The sequence below is a fragment of the Mycteria americana genome, unplaced genomic scaffold, assembly GCF_035582795.1.
Source record: "Mycteria americana isolate JAX WOST 10 ecotype Jacksonville Zoo and Gardens unplaced genomic scaffold, USCA_MyAme_1.0 Scaffold_53, whole genome shotgun sequence".
Taxonomy (NCBI): Eukaryota; Metazoa; Chordata; class Aves; order Ciconiiformes; family Ciconiidae; genus Mycteria; species Mycteria americana.
The window spans coordinates 781,015-802,288 of NW_027445639.1; the positions used below are offsets into that span (position 1 = coordinate 781,015).

At 50.1% G+C, this 21,274-nt stretch overlaps 1 protein-coding gene across 4 annotated transcripts in view; it reads left to right on the forward strand.

Moving 5' to 3' along the window:
• Window positions 1–21,274, forward strand: part of HSF1 (heat shock transcription factor 1) — a 73,608-nt gene that overhangs the window by 25,441 nt on the left and 26,893 nt on the right. For all 4 annotated transcript variants that reach the window (XM_075490362.1, XM_075490361.1, XM_075490364.1 and 1 more), the window contains exons 3-4: window positions 658–794; window positions 2,672–2,796. In XM_075490362.1, coding sequence (XP_075346477.1) covers window positions 658–794; window positions 2,672–2,796 — 262 coding nt within the window. The remainder of the gene's footprint in view (window positions 1–657; window positions 795–2,671; window positions 2,797–21,274) is intronic.

Sequence of the window (21,274 nt, forward strand, 5' to 3'; positions counted from 1 at the left end):
TGGTGGTATTTTTGAAAAAGATTTTGTTGAAATATATGTCTGTCTGCATCTTGCTCTGCATCGAAAAGGCAAGGCGAGATGCTGTTTACTCACGTCACAGGACAGTTCCCTGTGAATGAGGGGCTGTTCTCCGGAAATGGTGAGGTTAACTGGAGACTCTTGGTTTAGTTCTGGTAATTTCAGCCTTTCTTCTTGCTGAGCCATGCTATCAGCCAAACGTCGGCATAACCTGGTCCTGCGAGAGCAGCGAAAGGTGCTTTTCAAAATGATTCTAGGATGCAGAAGTGGATCCCAGCTTCTCAGCCGTCTGTGTCAAGCTTTGCTCGGGGCAGGTGGCTGGGTGGCCTGGCGCTGCGCTCCTGGGGAGAAACAGAGGCAGGGGAAGGATGCGGTGGCTGGAGAGGACTCGTGCCACTTGCGGTTCAGACCGCATAGAGAGGATCAGCATGGGCCTCTGTCCAAATGTCTGTCGGTTTAAGGAAGGGTTTCTCATTCCACCTAGCATTTTTAGGATGAGGTCAGTTAGAACGGAATACTGCAGTGATAGAGCACGGGGGTATTTAAGTGAACGAGGGTACCTTGGGCTAGTTTCTGCTTTCTCAAGTTCACTTTTAGCCTCTTAATCTTTTCTCCAATTATCTACCCTTTGATTTTCAGATGGCTTCCGAAAGGTTGTCCACATTGAGCAGGGAGGATTGGTGAAGCCAGAGAAAGACGATACTGAATTCCAGCATCCGTACTTCATCCGAGGCCAGGAACATCTCCTGGAGAACATCAAGAGGAAAGTAACCAGCGTAAGTTTATACAATAGATCTTGCTCTAGATAAACAGTTTAAAAACAGAGGGTTAATCTGAAAAGCATCAGTGTGCTCTAAGGCTTGATGGACATCGACGTTACTGTTTTCTGCCAGGAGCTCGTCTTGCCGTCTCTGCCCTCTCACCCAGGTACGAGCGGCAGTGCCATCCTGCTCATCAGCTGGCTGCGGGTTCCTGGTACCAGTCCCTTTTGTTCGTGGGTCTTTTTCTCCATGTTTTCAGCGTTAGGTTATTTACGGCACTGCTTGAGACTTCCCCTCTCTCCCACACCACCAACAGAAGGCAGCCAGCGCTCTGGCCTTGCAAACCAAATTGTTTCTGAGTTCAGTAAAAAGGGTCTCTCTATTTTTCTCGTTTTTCTGAACAAGTAGCATCTGTTTGAGTTTAGCTTGATGGAGGGAAGTTTGCTGTGTCCTCTGGAGAGTTTGAAGAGCAGTTGTACCTTTCAGTAGGAGGGAGAGTGATCACTAGTTGAGCTGCAGTCTTTACTTAAAGTGCTTCAAGGAGTGAAAAATACGTACATACAACGAGTATGCACACAGACACATGAAGATATGTTAGATGTAGTAGTGGAAGGAGGAAAAGGAAGGATAAGATACCTGAATTATTTTAAATGTGTTAACCTCCAGTGTATCCCACATACAAACTTAGGCGTTTTCCCTTTAAACTCACAGATGTGCTTTACAACTGCCCCCATTTCTTGACCTACAGAATTGCAGTACACGTACTGAAGACACGGTATAGCAACAGTTGGTATCAGGAGTTCCAAAAATGCTTATGAACTTCCCAGGCTAATTTATTAGTCCTGGAGTGTGGGCTGGAGAAACATGTTTTTGTCATTCTTTTCCCAATATTAATCAAAGCAACGTGTAGAGAGAGTAGCTCGCTCTTCTGTCTATCCCAGGGTGCTCTCAAATAACCGCAAGTGCCATTTTCACTGAGGCATTTAGTTCCTCTAGACATTTTCACAGTGGGCAAACGCGTTAGAAGGATGTAAAGAGATCTTAAAGATATATGACCTGCTGGCGAGTGAAGTGGAGAGAAGCTGCTATTGAATAGGTGAGATGTGTTAACCCCTATAGTGGCTGGCAGTTCATAGACCTCTCACGTGGTGCAGCGCTTGTGAAACACGCCGAGGTGTCATTTCTCATGAGTATTTTATCAGAAAAATAAAATCGTCTGCTCAGAATCTTCTCCTCAGCTGCTTTAACACTTGTAGTGGAAATGATGAGGATGTCGAGCGACCGGCTGCTGCTCAGGGACCTCTGGAAGAGGCTTACCATCCCGCCTGCAGGCCTCTCTGCTGCAGTGAGCTCATCTGCCCTTTTTTCTCCTGATTTTCTTTCTCAAACCGGCTAATGACTTTCTTAATTGCTAAGATTGATATTCAGTTCACTGCAGGCAGCAGAGACTTTTGAAAGCGTGCGAGAAGAATGTTTGTTTCCTACCTTCCATGCGAATGTGCTCCCTGGTCTTTGTGGCTGCGAAGTTTTAGTTTTAGGCTCGTCATAGATGAGAATGTGTTAGTCCATTGGCTGCCTGAAGGTTTGCATAGGCAAACGGCTCTTGTGTAGGCCTTCACTCTTACCCGAGCACTGTATTTCTGATCCAAAAAGATTATTTTTTTTTTTTTTTTTAGGCTGCGACAGAATTTGATGTTTTCAAACAGCAGTATGCTGGCAGAAAACTTGCTTTGTAGACGGCTGGTTTTAGTCCCTTGACACAATGCACTCGGGTGTGAATGCAGCGGTTGGCCTAGAGAGGGGAGATGAATTATTTGCAGTATCGACTTTGAAGCTGAAATAACCATTTTGTAGGAAGGAAACATGACTGACATCTTCCTTTCTGTCTCCAGGTATCCAGTATAAAGAATGAGGATATAAAGGTTCGGCAAGACAATGTAACCAAGTTACTGACTGACATCCAGGTGATGAAAGGAAAGCAGGAGAGCATGGACTCCAAGCTGATAGCCATGAAGCAGTATGTATGTGGGGAGGGGATGGCAGAAAATGCAGGAGAGTTTGCTCGGTGATTTCTTTCCTGAACACGTTGTTTTTAAGACCTCATCTGAGAGAAGGCTGGCTGCTGCTTGCTTGCTCTCTGTTCCAGCTTCCAGTTGTCCCAGGAGTATAGCCTGGGCTGGAAGAGGCTTTCTGCGTAGGGCAGGAAGGGGGTGGTGGAGGGCCCTTTTGGACACGATTAAAACCCATTAAAGACCTGGTGTCACAGCAGCCAGACCTGTGACCCCAGACACAGTGTAAAGCTCCTCTGGAGTACGGCCCTGCTTTGAGGTATCAGTTGGAAAGGCTGGGAGGACTTCGGGAGCTTCCTTCCCTGCCAATCTGAAATTTCAGTCAATGCATGGTGCTGGGTTTTTCCCTGGTGATTTTATTTTTTCCTCCCACAAAGCACAACTATTCTGTCTTGCCTCATGCTGCGCCAGGGTATTCAAGTCAGTTGGGATAATGTCTGTTGTCCTTCCCTTCTAAAACTGTATTCTTCCTCCAGGATCTTGACTTCTTGCTTGCACCCAGTTAAATTCTCGCTGGATACTGCTCCCTCAGTATGGCTGTTGGGTTGGGAGGCAAAATGGGTGATCTTGAGTCCCCCTAATAAATACTGCCTTACCTTTAGAGATGACCAGGGCACGGTTGCTCACCCTTATGTGACTTTTTCCCATGGTGGTCATACAGAGGAACGTAGTTCATGTCACCTACTCAGATTCTTTAAGGGCTGTTCCAGGAACTGGCTGCCCTCCCGGTTAGCACGACCGGTGTGTAACCTCCCCGGTGTAAGACTTGCCCTGAGACTCAAAGTTGCCTTTAAGTGTAGATACCTGTTGAGGCCAACGAATATGGGGGTGTGGGTGTCCGATTCCCTTAGGCACCTTTATAAATCTTGACTTAAAGCTCTTCTCCACAAAGTGGAGTGAATCATACATCAGTGAAGTTTATTTCATGCCTAGCTTCTTCATCTCTGCCGTTGTTTCTGCGGAATGCGGTTCTGGGTCTTACGGAGCAAGCAGCCCTCCATTCTTGCCGGATGAAGCAGGAAGGCAGGGTGGGGGATTTCAAAGGGACAATTTCACAGTGGAAAAATATTTCCTCCACACTGTGTTCCAAAGCCTCCCTTTTCTTGGATTTCATTACTATATCTTGTGCTTGCAGATCACTTCTCTAGCACCTTTGGTGTTCATGGGAGGGGAGAGAACCTGCTTCGTCTCCAAGGTCATTCTAGATGATTCTCTTCATCTTCTATTTGCCCCAGGTATGAGTGCCCAGCCTTACATCTAGGCTGTGCTTCTCCTCAGGCTCTTTGCAAGGGCAGAAGGAAAAGCAGATTGGCCTTCTAAGCTGTTGGTAAACGGCGGCAGGTAAAAGACTTGTGCACCGTTATCGATATTGCAGTTTCATGGGTCTGTAGGCAGCAGAGGTGGCTCTTTCTGTTTTCCCTTTCAAGTGAGCTGCGTGACTTGCCTAGCATGGCTTTGAATGAAAAACTCATGTGCAGCCGACCTTGAATGACCAAAAAGCTACCTTAACAAAGCGTACTCAGCGTGCTTGTAGCCAGCTGCACTCCCTTCCTAAAAAACACACCGAAACGAAATCTTCATTAGTCCTCCAGCAGTTGTACAAGCTGTGTCGGACGACTTGTCAGTGATGAACCCACCGTTAACTCCACGACAGGGTAGACTTGTGTGTCCCTGGATTGGAAGCCGTTTTTTCCACTTTCCTGGAAAAGCAATCAGCTGCCTAAAACAACTAGTTTGCCACTCGCTGTGATGCAGCGTGTCCTCTGGCAGCTCTGGTCCCAGCCGTTATCGCAACAAGTTCGTGTGGGAGGCTTCTGCTTTTGCACGTTTGTTTTCTGTCCATTGCAGGAAGAATAAGCAACATCAAGAGCCATCTCTAAACCCAGCTGCCAGTCTGGTGGTCCCAGCACATGGTGCTCATCTCGATTTCCGTGGCTTCTGCAGTCCTGTGGCGTGTTTTGAGATGAAGTGGCTAGGCTGTACCCCTGTATTAAGGATGAGAGCATTCACAAATGCATTATAGGTCTCTAGGCTGCGTTCCGGCGGCTCCGTTGGCTCTTGCTAAAGCAAACATTAGCATTATTAATTATAAATGGTCTGTAAACCACTAGGTGGAGTGCCTACAGCAGTACTTTGAGCTCTCTAACAGCAGAGAACTGACAACCTCTCTCAAAGCAGAGAAGCTTCCCCCCTCCTTTCAGGAAGGTAGTTATTGACCAATTAATAAAACATGTGGTTTGCACTTTTTTGAAAGCTTATCAGGTAAATAAGCTCCTGTAAGACAATCAAAATTGAACGCTTTGTGTGAACTATGAGTGTCGTGCAAGGGCCTATTAGCAGCTCTTCATCTTGACACCGCTGCCCGGAAGAAGCGCAGTACCAGCTGAGCAGCTCCCCGAAAGAGCGGCTGCCCTTCGCCGTACCGGCTGCTGCGCGCGTCCTCCCGCTCCGTACCGCGCCTTGGCTCCGGTACTCTGCCACGAGAGCTGGTTTGATGGCCAGCACAACAGAAAACATCCAACAAAAAGAACTGGGGGACTAGTGAGCGGGACAGGTCCGGGAGAAGGTCTGGGAGCACGGGAGCGGGGCGGTGGCAGCACCGCTGCTCAGCCCCGACAGGCTGCCGGGCCGAGCTGCGTGGGGGGGCTCACCCCACGCCGGTGCTCTGCAGGCTCTGGGTGGGAACACCCAGCTGCGAGCTCTCCATAGCTCCTAATAGCGTAATAGCCTCTTCTGGGTTGAATATGCTCCATTCTTCCTGGGTACTTCTCCATCCTTCACAGCCATCAGTAACCGGGTTTTTTGGTCTTCCGCAGGTTCTCCATATCTCTCGACAAAGGCAGCTTTTGGGTCTGCATTTCATTATCTTTAATTTTTCCCATCTCCGTTATTAGTACCGGATCCCTGTGCTTGGATTGCTGTTCCTTTTCTGGAGGGCAGAGTTTGCAAGCCATTCTTCACGTTTTCATTTTCTCAGGAACTTGTGGTTAAAAATTCTCTCCTTGCTTCTTGAATAATAATACGTCCAATTCACTTAAGGTTGGCCTTTTTAGTGCTGGATCTGTGGCGCGCTTCAAAGCATCAGCTGGTTCTTATCATGTCATTGCCGCTTGTTTTCATGACAAGTTTTTAAAATGTTCTTGAGGGTCTGCTGGTTTACATCATGTTGCATCTCTACAGTAGGGCTATTCCAGGTTCTTCTCCTTCCCCTTCACCACACCGATGTCAGCAGTCAACCTCCTCTAGCATCTGCTCAGCTACGATCGTTTCGTAGGTGAAATGGTGTGGATTAAGACCTTCGGCTTGTGCCTGTTGTGCTGCCGCTTCTCGCTGAATCGCTACAGCTGGCAGCAGCCAGAATCCTGTTGGATTCCTGCCTTAACCGCACCACAAAGTGCGCAGAGGTCTCTGTTGCAAATTCTGTGGGAATAATGGCTTTTAATCCTCCAGCGTGAAAGCTTGAAATATGTTAATGGCTCGATACAGGAACCATTTGTATCCTCACGAGATGGAAGAGACTTCAGTGGTGATGCAGAACTTCCAGGCAGACCTGCTGCTTCATCGGCTGTTAATGCAGACGGACGACCGCTGACCGGTGCGGTGCAGCCACCGGCGTGCAGGGGAATTGGAAAAAAAACCCCGTTCACGCTGCAACGGGCTCGGGCTCGGTGAGGAGGGGGCCAGCTGTCAAAGAAACTCTGGTGCGTGTTGGTCTTTGAGGGAGAAGTTTAATAACGGTGACCTCCTGAAATTTTTCTGCCCAGAAATAGACAGTGTGGTTCAAAGTTCCTTGCACTGGTCTTACACACCCTAACTTCTAGAAACATCACCAAGCCTTCAAACGCCAGAGTGGGTTAGCTGAAGTTATTTGTGTGAACTTCAACTGAATGTCTGAGATTCTTTCGACCGTGAGTTAGAAGCAGGTTAATTTTCCTGTAAAAACAGGATATTTTTGTTTGGCTAAGTGCAAGATTACTATGAGCGAAGAGTGGTAGCTCTGAAAATGAGCTTGCAATGGGACCAAAAGATCCCGCGTGCATTCTCTTTTGATACTAACGGTTATACGTAGGAGATCTCAGCTCCCTGTTGGCTTTGTAAAAGCCCTAGGTCTGACCACAACCAGAGGAGCGTGTCTAGGTCTTGTATCAGCAGTGTAAGAACGTTGAATTGTTGAGCAAACTTCAGGAATGGAAACAGGAATGACTAAAGTGATAGAAAACGTGCTGAGTAACGAGTGACCGGAGGAGCTCAGCCTTCCTTACCGAAAAAGGGAGGTGAATGAATGCTGATGTGCCACCTCGGGAGGTAACTCCAGCCTGAGGAACGGTAGCTCGAGTATTTTGCACGCAGTAACAGAGGTGAAAATAGATAAAATTAGACTAGCAATAAGGTCTGTGCTCTTAAGTGAAAAGAAGGATTTGAATAATACATGGAAGACTGTGGTTGATTTCTTCACCACTGAAAATGTGAATTCAAGATTCTCCATTTCAGCCACAGCTGTTGGACTCGGAGCAGGAGTGAACGCGTGTGAGTGCTACGGCTCGTGCTTTACAGACCAGATGATCGCAGTGTTCTGGGGGTTTTTTGGCTTGAAAACCTGATGCCACGAAGTATGCTCTGGAAAGATTTCAGTGTCTCGTGTCTTGCTAGTGCTGCTCTTCTCCCCCCTTGCCAATAGGCCTGTCCCCATCTTACAGATTTTTGAGGAATCCACTTCCAAGACTTTTCCCCTTGAACAGGGTTTGTTAGTGGGCACTAACATGAGCTGACTGTAAATGTGACTTTGTTCTCCATGTTGAACTTGGATCTGCTGTAGAGGAGACCTGCGCTTTAGCCACAGCGTGAGAGTCACTCCTGTGAACTTCGGCTGGGTTCAGAGCAGAGCCCCCAGTGGAAATGGGGAGTTGTTCCCATTATACAGGTGGGCAGGTAGCAGCTGAAAGAGGATCTGTAGGACAGCTGTTCTCAGAATCATGGAATCACGGGATGGTTTGGGTGGAAGGGACCTTTCCAGGCCATCCAGTCCAACCCCTGCCACGAGCAGGGACATCTTCACCTCCAGCAGGTTGCTCTGAGCCCCGTCCAACCTGACCATGAGTGTTTCCAGGCATGGGGCATCGGCCACCCCTTTAGGCAACTTGTTCCGGTGTTTCACCACCCTTATCGTAAAAAAATTTCTTCCTTAGATCCAGCCCGAATCTCCCCTCTGTCAGTTTAGACCCACGACCCCTCGTCCTGCCGCTACAGGCACCGCTCAAAAGTCCGTCCCCGTCTTTCTGATGGGCCCCGTTAAGCCCTGGAAGGTGCCAGAAGGTCTCCCCGCAGCCGTCTCTTCTCCAGGCTGAACAGCCCCGGCTCTCCCAGCCCGTCCTCCCAGCAGAGGGGTTCCAGCCCTCCGACCGTTTCCGTGCCCCTCCTCTGGCCCCGCTCCCGCAGCTCCGTGCCTTTCCCGTGCTGGGGACCCCGGCGCTGGCCGCAGCGCTCCGGGGGGTCTCAGCGGGGCGGAGGGGCGGGATCCCCTCCCTCGACCCGCCGGCCACGCCGCTCCGGACGCGGCCCGGGAGACGCTCGGCTTTCTGGGCTGCTGGCACGTTGCCGGTTGCACGTTGTACTTGCCCTTGGTGAAGCCATGCTGGCTGTCTCAAATCCCTTCCCTGCCCTCCACGTGCCTTAGCATAGCTTCGAGGAGGATGTGTTCCGTGATCTCCCCAGGCACGGAGGTGAGGCTGACAGGTCGGTAGTTCCCAGGGTCCTCCTTGCTCCCCTTTTTAAAGGTGGGTGCAATGTTCCCCTTCTTCCAGTCTCTGGGGACTTCACCTGAGTGCTGTGACTTTTCAAATACCACGGAGAGTGGCTTGGCAGCTACATCAGCCAACTCCCTCAGGACTCTGGGCTGCATCTCGTCAGGTCCCACGGACTTATGTATGTTCAGGTTCCTCAGGTGGTCACGAACCTGATCTTCTCTTACAGTGGGAGGGACTTTGCTCCCCCAGTCCCCGTCTTGGGGTCCGTCCACTCAAGAGGTGTGGGAAGAGAGGCTGCCAGTGAAGACCGAGGCAAAGAAGTTGTTGAGTACCTCAGCCTTCTCCTCGTCCATCGTTACCAGTTTGCCAGTCGTGTTCATCGGGGGGTACGCTTTCTTTGACCTTCCTTTTCTGGCTGACAAACCTGTAGGAGCCCTTCTTATTGTTCTTTGCGTCCCTTGCCAAGTTCAGCTCCAGCTGCCCCTTGGCCTTCCCGACCCCATCCCTACCCAACCGGGCAGCGTCCCTATACTCTTCCCAGGATAGCTGTCCCTGCTTCCACTGCCTGTGCAGTTCCTTCTTGCCCTTTAGTTCGACCAGCAGGTCTCCACTCAGCCATGCTGCTCTCTTGCCTTCCTTTCCTGATTTCTTATACCTGGGGATCGAGAGCTCTTGCACTCTATGGAAAGCGTCCTTCAAGATCTGCCAGCTCTGTTCTGCTCCCTTGTCCCTGAGGGCAGTTTCCTGGGGGTCCTGTTGACGAACTCCTTGAACAGTTGGAATTTTGCTGTCCTAAAATTCAGGGTCCTGACTTTACTCTTCCCCTGAGCCGTATCCCTCAGGACTGCGAACTCCACCAGTGCATGATCACTGCAGCCCAGGCTGCCTCCAATCTTGACGTCACCGATTATCTCACTTGCGTTGGTGACCAACAGGTCCGGTATCGCATCCCCTCGGGTAGGGCTGTCTATTACCTGGCTTAAGAAGTTACCCTCCATGCATTCCGGGAGTCTCCGGGATTGCCTACAGCTCGCCGTGCTGCTTTTCCAGCAGATGTTGGGGTGGTTGAAGTCCCCCAGCGGGACGAGAGCCCATGAGTGCGATGCTTCCTGTAGCTGGAGCAAGAAGGCTTCGTCAGTAGCCTTGATCCCCTTGATCGGGCAGCCTGTAGCAGACTCCAACCTCAAGGTTCCCTTTGTTGCCTCGGTCTCTAATTCTCACCCATAAGCTGTCAACCTGCTCGTGGCCGTTCTTCAGAGACAGCTCTTCACAATCCATCCATTTCTTGATGGAGAAGGCAACCCCTCCGCCCCTCCTTCCTCGCCTGTCCCTTCGGAACAGCCGGTAGCCATCGACAGCCGCACTCCAGTCATAGGATTCGTCCCACCAAGTTTCAGTAATGGCAACCAGGTCGTAGCTTTCTAGTAGCACGGTGGCTTCCAACGCCTCCCGTTGGTTGCCCGTGCTGCGTGCGTTGGTGTAGGGGCACTGCAGCTGGGCCGTCGGCCGTGTCACCTTCTTAGAGGAGCACCCCTGAATTCCTTCGAGGTATTTCACCGGTGTTTCCCTCTTGGCTCCTATTACCTCGGGAGCCCCTGGCTCAGCTCCGTAAGGCTTCAGGCGTGCTGCAGCGTACCCAGCACGTCTCAGAGCAACGGGCTGAGGGCCCTCGCTGGCACCCCGTCCCTCTAACCTTGGCGTGTCGTCCCACAGCTTGTCACGGGCAAGCCTGATATTATCCCCCTCCCCCTTCAAGTCTACTTTAAAGCTCTTGTTTAAAGCTCTTCTTCATCTGCTCGGTCATACTCCTCTGACAAAGAGCTCTGATGTCTGAGCGAGGCTGAGCGCGGAAGTGTTCGGTCTGCCTCGTGCGCCTGCTGAGGTGTCTCTGCACGGTCGTGGTAGGAAATTACAACTGGTTTGTATTACCTGAAACAGTGACAGTCGTCTCCAAAGGGATGAGGGTGCCAGAAGCATAAAGCTGTTTCTTAGTGCCTGAAACACTCCATTCTTAATTCTTTTTTTTTTTCTGTCTAAAGGTGTATTTTGAACTGGGGGAAGGGGGGTCACTTTAGCTAAACACACCAGGTGTAATTTATATTAAGCTGCTCTGTTGGCATAAAAAAAAGTTTACGGTCACGGCTTGTCTTCTGTCGAAGTAAGATCTTTGGAGCATATTGAAAATGCATATGGGTTGAAGCTAGCAGAGGGAAAACTGTTCTGGGGGTTTTTACTGGTTTGAATTGGATATCATCTTTGGCACATCCAATGTAATGCTCACAGTAAATGTCTCTGTATTGCACAGCTGTGAACAGACCTTCTCAAATCTTCTCGTATTGACGGAGCTTAGCTCAAAAAGACTGCCTGAAAGACTAAGGAATACAATCGAGCACCTCTCCGCTGTCATCTCATAACGCGCCTCTGGATAATTTGCCGTCAGTCTCTGGCACTGGCAGCAAATGATGGAAAGTAGATAAACTGAACTTTGGGTAGGAAAATATTTATCCTCCCTTGCCAGCAGCTCCTTCGGCAGAACTGGGTCGTGCTCCCGAGGGGCTGAGGTTTTGTGAGCGAGGACGTCGCTTCCCGGGAGCGCGGGGGAGCCTCACCTCTTGAGGTTTGGTTGATCTGCACCTCTGCCCTTAGTCTGACCATCTTTAGGGTGGGTTTTTTTGCTTCTCCTGGAAAACAGAAGTCCCTTGTCTTCTTCCAGGTATTTTATGGGCCTTTGGAGACTTTTTATTTTAAAAAAAAGGGGGGGGGGGGCAAGTAAGCTACGGGTGAAACAAGCGTCTGAAATGGCCGTGAGCTTTAGGGAAGATTTGAATGTTCTTCGTGGCCTCCCGCCTTTCTGGCTTTTGGAGTTAAGGGTCGCATTGCATCGCGATTTCTTTGTCCTTCTAGTTACCTCACGGAGACAGATATGCAAAAAGAGCAAATCTTCTCGTTCTGGGCAACATAAAGCCGGAGGCTCCCTTGCCTCTTGCTAAAGAAACAAGGAGTCGCCTTTCGTTCTGGCACCGGTGCTGCCGCGGAGCTTTATCCACCCCTGCTAGCTAAAGGGGGATCTGGAGTCGAGGCTGAAAGTGCGTCACTGTGCTTGGTTATGCTCCCCCGGTACTCTCAGCTGCTTTTGCAGATAGTTAACCATGTGAAAATGACTTCTTTTGCTGATTTCCCCCCCCGTTTATCGAAATTTATTGGAGCATATGAAGACAACCCCTTCAGACGTTTCTGTGTAGATTAAATAATTCACAGCGAGGCCTTGGATTTTGGTTTCGGTTTTGTACTCTACTGCACGCAGCTTATTCTGACACACGCCTTCCATTCTCCTGCTCTCTAAGTCACGGTATCTCATACAAGTCTGGTGTAGGAGTGATTCTTTGACAGCGTCTGACGTCGCCTTGCAGCCTGACGTCGCCTGGGCTCCTCGGCGGTCGCAGCGGCTGACAGAGCCCGCAGTTTGAACTCTCGCTTTTTCCAAAAGTGAAGACCAACCGTGAGCAGCTAACGCCGCGAGCCTCGTCAGAGCTGGGCACCAAGGCCTGCGGCTTCGGCTGCACGACGTTGTACAACTCCTGCTCTCTCCCTCCAGTCCCAACATAATTACTTGCCCGGTTTAAGCATCGGCTGCTTAACATCTTCTCGAACTTCTTTGTGCTGATATTTGGGAAGTGCCTTGGAAAGTATTGCTTTTTACTCCCTGCGGCAGCCTCGGCAGTTTCTTATCGGTGCTGAGGCTTTGCTAGAACGGGTTAACTGGTTGACTGTAGTAAGTCAGCTTGGTGTTAAAGGGTACAGCGTAACTTAAATGCTTAATTTACCAACAGCCACAATGCTGTTTCTCACGTGAGACGTTTTGCGTGAAAAGCGTTACTGTTAGTATCTTTTCTATTGCTGATTGCTTTTATCTTTTAGTATTTTAAAATTGGAAAGTCATCAGAAACCTCCTCGGGAGAACGGATAGGAACCCCGGCTCCAGCGGTGGGAGAAGGCGTCCGCTTGAACTCCGTCCCTTCAGCTGGGAGGCCGTTGCCTTCCAGAGATGTCTTCGAGCAAAGAGTGGTTATTAATGACACTAAAATTTGAGCAGGTTACTGACCTAGAATTTCTGCAGTTTCTTTTGGCTTCCGTTCTGCTTTCTTAGCTTCTGAAGCTCTGACTCATCTAAGCCAGAAGTTTTCTTCTGGGCTTTTTAACTTGGAACTGTTTAGATTTTAAACTGACAATTTTAATTTAGATTTTAAACTGACAATTGCAATTAAAGCTGGCTCTGGCGGTGCCCCACTAGCTGTCAGGTACTCGGCAACATTTAACTGAATATGGTGTTCTGGCCCAGCTCCAGGTCTATCGGCGTCTTTCTGTAATTCCTCATCTCTTGTGACCTGCCTGCAGCTCTGTAAGGAGAGGGCTTTCGCTTCACCTCAGGTGTGGGAGCACGCTTGCCTTTTCGGACCGTGAAAACTCAGGAAGACAACACTTGGACTTCTTGTAATCCGTGTGTGTCTGCTGTAGGAACAGAACGGTAGGTGACGGATTTCTGCGCATCTGTGGCGTTGCCCTGGAAGAGCGTTGCAGTGATTACTGACGTTACGAGGATAAAACGAGCCTGAACGCTGGCTGCGTAAGGAGGCTGGAGAAACCAAACCAGCGCTCTAAACGGAGACGTTGTCTCTTGGTTTGGAAATATTTGTCCTGACGAGTTCTTTTGTAGGGAGGAGGGAGATCTGTGCCTGCCTGCTCGCGCCCGCCTCTCCCGGCAGCGACCGCGCTCGGCGCTGCCCTGCCTGCAGCTTTCCCAAGCGCTACTGCCCTCGTGCAGCGCGCGGGGCAGGAAGGTGAGACGGGGAGGCTGTCACTTCCCAGTGATTCATCGGCTCTGCTCGAGTCCGGAGGGAGCCCGAGTGTATCCGTAAGTTTAATTTTAAACAGATTGTTGAAAGCAGCAACCTAGCCGTGGTGTCTGCACCTGTTTTTATCGGTTTTCTCCATGTCTCCTTCAGGGATTGTGTTCGCTTTGGCTCAGCACGTGAAGCTCTGCCATGGGACGCTGAGAGCACTTCCTCCTGACCAGACTCTGTTTACAAGGCCCCGCCGCTTTTACAAGGCCCCAGTTGCTAACAGAATTTAAAAGTTAAAATTTCTCTTGACAAAAATAAATCTAAACAGACACAAGAACTTGGCCCTTTGCAGTATAATTCCTCTTCAGCAGAATTAGTTTACCGTATGCAAACCCCCAGTAAATCATACCAAATAATTTTGACCCGTGTAGTTTGCTTTATGGTTTCAGGGTTCCAAAAGCAACATATATATTATCGTTTGACACTGACCTAAGGGGATAGAGTTTGCATTAGAACATTTGTTGAAAAGATTGAATCCATCAGTGTTAGGTGAGAGAAAAGCTGAGCTAGGACATAATGAAGCCAACTAGGTGATATCCAAGTTTAGTCACCGTACTCAGAAAAGCCTCATTAACAGAAGCCCTCCCACCTTCGGGGAGTAAGGTGCTCTGGTTAAAAGCTGCTTAAAATCGTCTGGGAGATGAGTAACTGCATGGCTTTTAGTCCTAGACTTAGAATTAGCCAGAACTTTGCAGCCCTGTTTCTCTCTTCACCTTTCCTCAACAGCTCTGAGAGCGCAACTGTTTTGTTCTGCATATCTGTTCTGCACGTCTGTCCTGGCGTGGAAAAAATGAGGCCCAGTCTATATAGCAAAGACGTAAAATTTGTAAGATGATCTTCTGTGAAATTGCTGGCCAGGTATTTTCTGTGTTTTACACCATGCTTTATGGGTCCGTAATATCTTGTGTCCTGTTTCTGCAGCTTGCCCAAGCGGCGCGAGGTGTTTCGGAGCAGGAGGGGACGTGGTCTCCTGAGCCGGAACGGGAATTTCTGTGCCGCTTTTTGAGCTTGCACTGCAGGTTACTGTGCCCTTTACGTTTGAACCAAGTTTTAACTTCTTGTTTTCTATACACAAGTCAGTTTACAGGCAAAGTTGCCCTTTACCTCTGAATAGCACCCAGTAGTGATCCGAGGTACTTCAGAGACCCCGTTGGCTTTGTCCCAGCAAGCCGTGCCAGTTAGAGCGGTAATAGCAAGTAACATTTTACTTCTCATGTATGTTTGTTTTAACAACATCTTTGCTAGGAAAGGGCAGCGCAAGTGAACATGGGGAGATTCCCTGTGGGCAGCGAACCTGCTTAGATGGATGCGCCGTGGGAAGGGAAGCCTCACGTGGAGGCTGAGCTAGGGGAACGGTGCTGGAGGGGCTGCACTTGGGAGAAACAGGAGGCTGGAATGCGGTTCCTGGAGACGCGCTGAGCGGAGAGGCAGTGACCGAGCCTGTGTTGCGGTCCAGCTGTCTGCCTGCCACCTAAAACCTGAGAGGTCTGAGACCCGTGGCATCGGTCACCGCCGTACTGACGTGCATGCCTGCGGTTTCACTTGTTCAGGGCAAATTCCACGTGGAGTAGCTACCTTGGATTTACAATAAATCCAAGGCTTTTTCCACAAATATGATTTTCTTCTCCAGCGAAAACCTGCTTCCAGGAAGCGTTGTCTTCCTTACGCACCCTGCTCCTGCCCGGAGCTGCTGGGGAGCAGGAAGGAAGCCGATCAGGGAGATCCAGTCCCTGGTAACAGGACAGAGGCAGCGGGCAAAGAGGCAGCCCACGTATCATCCTGCCCAAAACCGTATGAACCTCTAGGAAAGCATGCCAGGCAGTCAGCTTTCTGCACCTCTGGGTGGTTTAGTCGCCGTGCAAAGCCTTCCTTCTGCCCCTCTGAGCAGGTTGGATGCTTTCTCTGCTTCTTGCGTGCGAGAAAAGGAAGGGATATTCAGCTGTCGGCAAACAAATGAGACCGTGCCTTTGCTGTCTGCAGCCGGGGTGGCCAAACCTCTTTATCAAAAGAGTCTTCTGGAGGCAGTAGTGATCTATATTCTCTTGTGAACCAGGTCTGCCTGCTGGAATCGGAACTAGATGAAGGAGCATCTTGTCCTCAGGGGCCTCATCCCTGTGCAGCTGAGCAGCCATGGATGTCTGTCTGCATAGAAAGAGCCTTTTTTCTTTGTGCACTCTATAGGGTCGGGCAGCGGGCAGCTGGACAGCATCTGTGTATTCCTGCTCAAGAGTCTGCGTCCTCCTCGGCGGTGTTCTGCCTGTTATTAACTGGCTGTTTCCTACTGAAAGAAGTGGTATTAGGATTAATTACAGCGCTGTTGCCGAGAATCTGTATCAAGCAGTTTTGTGGGGGCTTTACTTCTCAGTTCACTGGTACCCGTCTGGAAATAACAAATGGCGATTTTACTTCGTTGCCGAATTTCCTTTTCAAAATACGTGAGAATGCAGCGAGCAGAGTTAAGTAATGGTGTACTCCTGGTTCGGATTTGGAAATGAGACATCACTGTCAAGGCCCTGGTTTCTGGTAGAGCCGCAGTAAATCTTGAAACATAGCAATGTCTCGGTCGGGGGGGTTATGCAGCAGAGGCTCCCCACGCTCGAGGGGGGGATCGCGGGAGATCGGGAGCGGGCATTTGAGAACGCTTGTGCTTGAAGTGGTCTTCTCGGGCAGCTGTATTCTGTTCATAGGGTTTCCATCGTTCCGTTTCCTCGTGTGCTGCGGTAGTCTAAGGGAACGATTACCTCTGGCTTCAGCCCCACCAGAGCCCCCGTTCCTGGGTTGTGCATGAAGGAAGGACCGTCTGTTACCACAAATGGTCCCCAGCCTCGCTCAGAGCGAGGAGATGGAGGTGATGGCGAGAGGCCGCCCAGTCTGCTGCTCTCTCTGGTTTTGCTGGTAACAAGCGAGGCTTGCCTTCATGCAGGTGTGCTATCAGCGTAGTCAGCTGGAGCATCTGCCACTTCAAAAAGGAGGTGGCAAGAGCTTTTGCAGCGGAAGGGAAATGAGGCTCCTGGAACTCGGTTACCATTAAGCCTGATTTTATGGAAAGAAGACTGCGTGCGCATAATTCAGTTTTTCCCAGGAGCCAGAAAGGAAAAGGATACCTGCACGTCTGGACCTGGCCGCTTGCAGGCAAGGCTGCGGTGCTGCTGGAGGAAGGGCCAGGTTTCTGCGGTCTGCAGTGGCTTTCGTCTGTCCCTAATTGCAAGTGTGCTAGTCTTCGTTTTTGTGCTCGCTGCTTGAGTTCTGTTGGCTGAACTCTGGCTCTTCCAGCCTTGCGCCGAGACTGTGGTCCGTGCTTTTATGACCTCTAAATTGGACAATTGTAATGTGTTGTTTTATGGCCTTCCTGTGCAAAGGTTGCACGGGCTCCAGCTGTTCCCAGATTGGGGCCAAAACACCGACTCTCCTGCCGTGGCCTCCACATGTCAGTCTGGTCCTGGGGGACCTGGGCTGGCTCAGAGTCAAACATCAGCTTGATCTTAAAATTGCTTTGATGGCTTATAATGCTGAGTATAATGTGGGATCTGTGTGTTTTATCTACGCTGCTGCTTTTTATGAGCTTAGTCACTGCTTGAGATCATCTGAAGTCAGTTTTATTGGTCATTCCAAACCAGAGGTTAAAGACCTGTGGAGTACTCGTTTTTCAGTGCAGTGATCTAAATCTGAAATTAATTACCACCATGCTCTGACATCCTGATGTTAAAATAACTCAACCCAACTGGCATCTCTTAACCCCGGTTTGTGGTGTAAGCCGCTTTCTAGCAGGTTTGCGTATACGGTCTGTAACAGGATTTTATCCTTTTCACCGCGGGCTCTTTTCTCTGGTGCCTGTCGCTGGACGGCACTTGGAGGTATCTTGCCAGTTACGGAGGCACCGGCTTTTGGCAGCAGGTTCACACCATCCCTCCAGTTGCCTCTGGCGCAGCGCTGTCCTGTTCTCCATGCCTCATCTTCACTAACTTGCTTTTTCAGAGTATTCTGGAGGAAGAGCTGTTCGGGGTCTTCTGGCGACTTTTGTCGGGATGGTGGTTTGAGACCCAAACTGTGCCCTGAGGCTGGCCAGAGCTGGAAGGAGTAGGTCACTTGGCTCTTCAGCGTCCTTCCAGTCGCGTCGTCGCTTAAGGAGCAGTAAACTGGTCTGGTTTTCTCTTGATCCTCTACTTCTTCAGAAGAAAAGCAGAGAACAGTTAAAAACTGCGTTCAGTTTCCTCTGTCCCTACTCGTCTGAAAGGGTTCAGAACAACGTGTTGAATGAAACGGGTTCTGCTGGCTCACTAGGAAGAGGAGGAATAGCGCAGTGTTAAATAAAACCGGTTTTCACGTTTGATTTACATCTATATTTTGCCAGTAATGTGCTAGTGGGTGTTACTGCTGCCGCGGCTGAAGTTCAGTGGTTGTCTTATGCTGGGTCACCACAGGGACCTTAAATACTTTGGTCACAGGCATAGCTTAACCCCGCGCTCAGGATTGAAGAGAATCTCCCTGGTCCTTACAGGGTCGGTCATCGTGAACTGATTTTTCTGCATCAGTTCTTTAAAAAAGCTTCGTGTGGTGTAAGAGCCACTCTGCTCGTAGCCAGCTTAGTCCGAGAGCTGATGGCTGTTCAAAGATAACGTGACAGTGTCCCAAGATAAAAGCTTTTTAATTGGACTCGGAGTTTACTTGGACAGACAGTTCATCTTTATCGACACGGGCGAATGGGCTCTTCCCCTGGTTGTATGAACTGGTGCTACCTGAATATTCTCCCGTAGTTAAAATTATTTTAAAAGGCGAGTTAGTACCAAATCAGTCCATCCACCTCTGCGAGACCCCAGGCTCAACGAGCGAGTGACTGTTATTTGGAGTCACCTTTCACGCTCAAGAGCTGTCGCCTCTCGGAAAAAAACCCCACTGATTTCTGCAGATCTGGAGAGCCGTGGCGTTGCCGCCGTTGCGCTTTGTGACCCAGACCAGCGCTTCTTTGCCGTTGTGCTCTGCTCCGGTTTGTGACCGGTTCCCAGGATGTCCCGTGTGAGACCTGTTCTTCTCCCTACCTCTCCCTGGGACAGAGGTTCTCCTGGGCGGTTTGCAGCACGTTGCAGAGTTCTTTCAAGATGTTTTGCTTGAAAATTGAGATTAAATCCTCGCTGGGCAGTGATCAGAACTATTGCTCTGCAGCAAAAGTCTTCATGGCTTTCTCTTAGAGTCCTCCAGGAGAACCTCGCGGGCTGTGTGCATCCGTTTGCCTGGGTTGGTCGTACGACTGGCAGATTTGACATCAGCATTTCTCTGTTGATTTCCACAGAACTAGTGAATTCAAAACATGAAGCAGTTACGGGTATAATAGATCTACCGGTCAGATATTTAGCTGCTGAAACTCTTTGACAGCAACGGATGCGTAGGGAAAGCATGTTGGCGTCGGGGCGAGGAGGAGGATCCTTGCCTCGCGCAGCGGGCTCCAGCGCTTCGCAGGCTGCCGCGCCGAGGTCTGCCCCGGGGCCTCATAGTTTCTGGGGTTCCTGTATCGCGTTAGCTTATCTATTCGTGGATGTGAACTTCCGAGGGCCCTGCGTTCTGCAGTTAAATTGCCTTGTGCGGTGAAAATACTCTTCTGTTGAAACTTACTGGTGGGTGACTCTTAGTTCGTATTTTGAAAGGGTGAACAAATCCTTTTTTGCCGTATTATTCATCATTTTATAGGGCTCTGACATATCCCCTTTGATCTCTCCTCCAAGCCTGAAGAACCCTCACCTCTGCGGTCGTTCCTCTTGCAGAGGTTGCCCACGTCACCCCGGTTGCTGAGCTTTCAGTCCGCCCGATGTCAGCGACCGGGCTGCCAGCGGGGGATGGCATTCGGGGTGCCGGTGGGCTGTGGGGCTATTCACACAGTTTGTTCTTTCCCCGGCCTTGTTTACCTTCGGCTGCTTCGTACGATTGATCAATGACGGTGGAAGAGGGGGTTTGCCTCTCTGATCAAAGGACGTTATCTGAACTCCCCACAAAATCATGTACACACTTAAAAAGCTTATTTATAGATTGTTATTTGTCAAGCTAGCAGCCTCATAACGCAGCCTGTTGCTGTGTGGGTACTAGGTTTTTACGTAATAGCCAGACTGTGATTAAGACGGTGACTTTTGAGCCTTGAGGAAACAAAAAAGTCTTTTTTCTTGTAAATACTATATAAAAACGCCTCTCTCATTGCTCTGAGAAAAGCAAATGCCATTTTCTGTGGTAGAGCAGAGGCAGTTAAAACTCTTGAAATCGTTACCTTTACGCATGTCGAAAAAGTGGAAACTGGTAAACTGGGAACGGGCGCTTTTTGGGGACCGCGGAATGTCTCAGGATTTAGAAAAATCTACAAAAGGAGTGAAGCTTTGTGGCTGCAGAGAGTAGCTGAAGTTTCTGAACCACACGTAAACCACAGTCAGCTGCGTCCTCCTCTGCGAAAGGAACTCAAGATTTGTCTCGTTAAGAGGAAAGGAGCAGAGTCAGTTTTTCCATCCTCCCAGAGAAAAGCTTTCAGACCTCCTTTACCCAGAGCACGCGGAGCCACGTTCAGCCTACAGCTGCGGTTCCTCTGTCCTCGCCGTTCTCCCGTCGTTACCGCAGACGGGCTAAGCGCATCTCCCACGCGCTGCGCTGTGGCCGACGTCCTCCAGCACGGGCTGGCACCAGGGAGGTGCGGTCGGGGTCCCCTCTCGCTGGGGACTGCGCAGGCACAGATCTGAACCTCTCCTGGCCCACGGTCCTTGAAATTCAACTTCCTGTCATATTTTATTCTGTTAGGTCTGAGTGCAGGCCACGTTCCTGAGGATGGAAGCGGGCACCAGAGAGATGAGAGCCTTCAGCGGCCCCGGGCTAACCCTGACGGGGATCCTCCTGTCCTCGCTGTCGTGGACATGCAGAGCAAAACAGCCCGCACCCTTCCCTGACCTGCTGCTTGGCTTCAACGCGTGCCTTAGCGTAAGGGAGAAGAGGGTGCCCCGGGGAGACGACAGGGTGGCTTTTCAGTGGCGATGCCGGCTCACGTGTGGGGAAAACTGGAACTAAATACTTGGAGAAAGCCAAGAGATCGGAGGCTCTCTGAGCCTGTGGTCCAGAAATCTTGGTCTGCTGCAGTAATGGATGCTGTGGGTACCGACCAAATGCGAAACCAGGGAAGGAAATAAATATAAAAAACAGGGAAATCGCTTCTATGGGGAAGGTCAGACCTTCCTTTAAGCCCGGGTCTTCTGGCGCTCTCCTCGTGTTGCTGAACAGCAACAAAAAAATCGTGTAGCAGGTATTAGGGCACCGACTTCAAACACGAAGCCAGGATCTCTCGCCGCTCCAGAGCGGGTTTGCTATTGGAAGCGACTCAGTCTCAAAACCAAACCTTTTCTCTGTGTCTTGGGTGTGTTACCTTACGCATTTTGAAAACCGCTTTTCTGTCTAGTTACTGATAGCGCCGCTCCCTGCCGCAGCAGTCTTCAGGGTAGCTTGGGCTTTGGAAAACCAGGGCTGTCTGTGGGTGCTACGGCCGCTTTGCTGCTTGCGACACCTGCTTCTCCTGTGGTCTGTTGCTACTTGCAGACAGGTTGTCCGCAGCAATGAAATGCTGCATTCTCTTACAAGCTCACTGGGATAATTAAAAAAAAAGGCAGAAGCAGTGCTGATACCCTTTCGATGGCTGAGTTTGGTCTGCATCCCTGTTTAGTCAGCAGAATGCGGACGATCTCTTGGTGGGGGCGGTCATTAATATTCCATATTCCTGAGCTATTTCCAGACTCTAAAGCGAGAGCCATTTACCGCTATTTCAC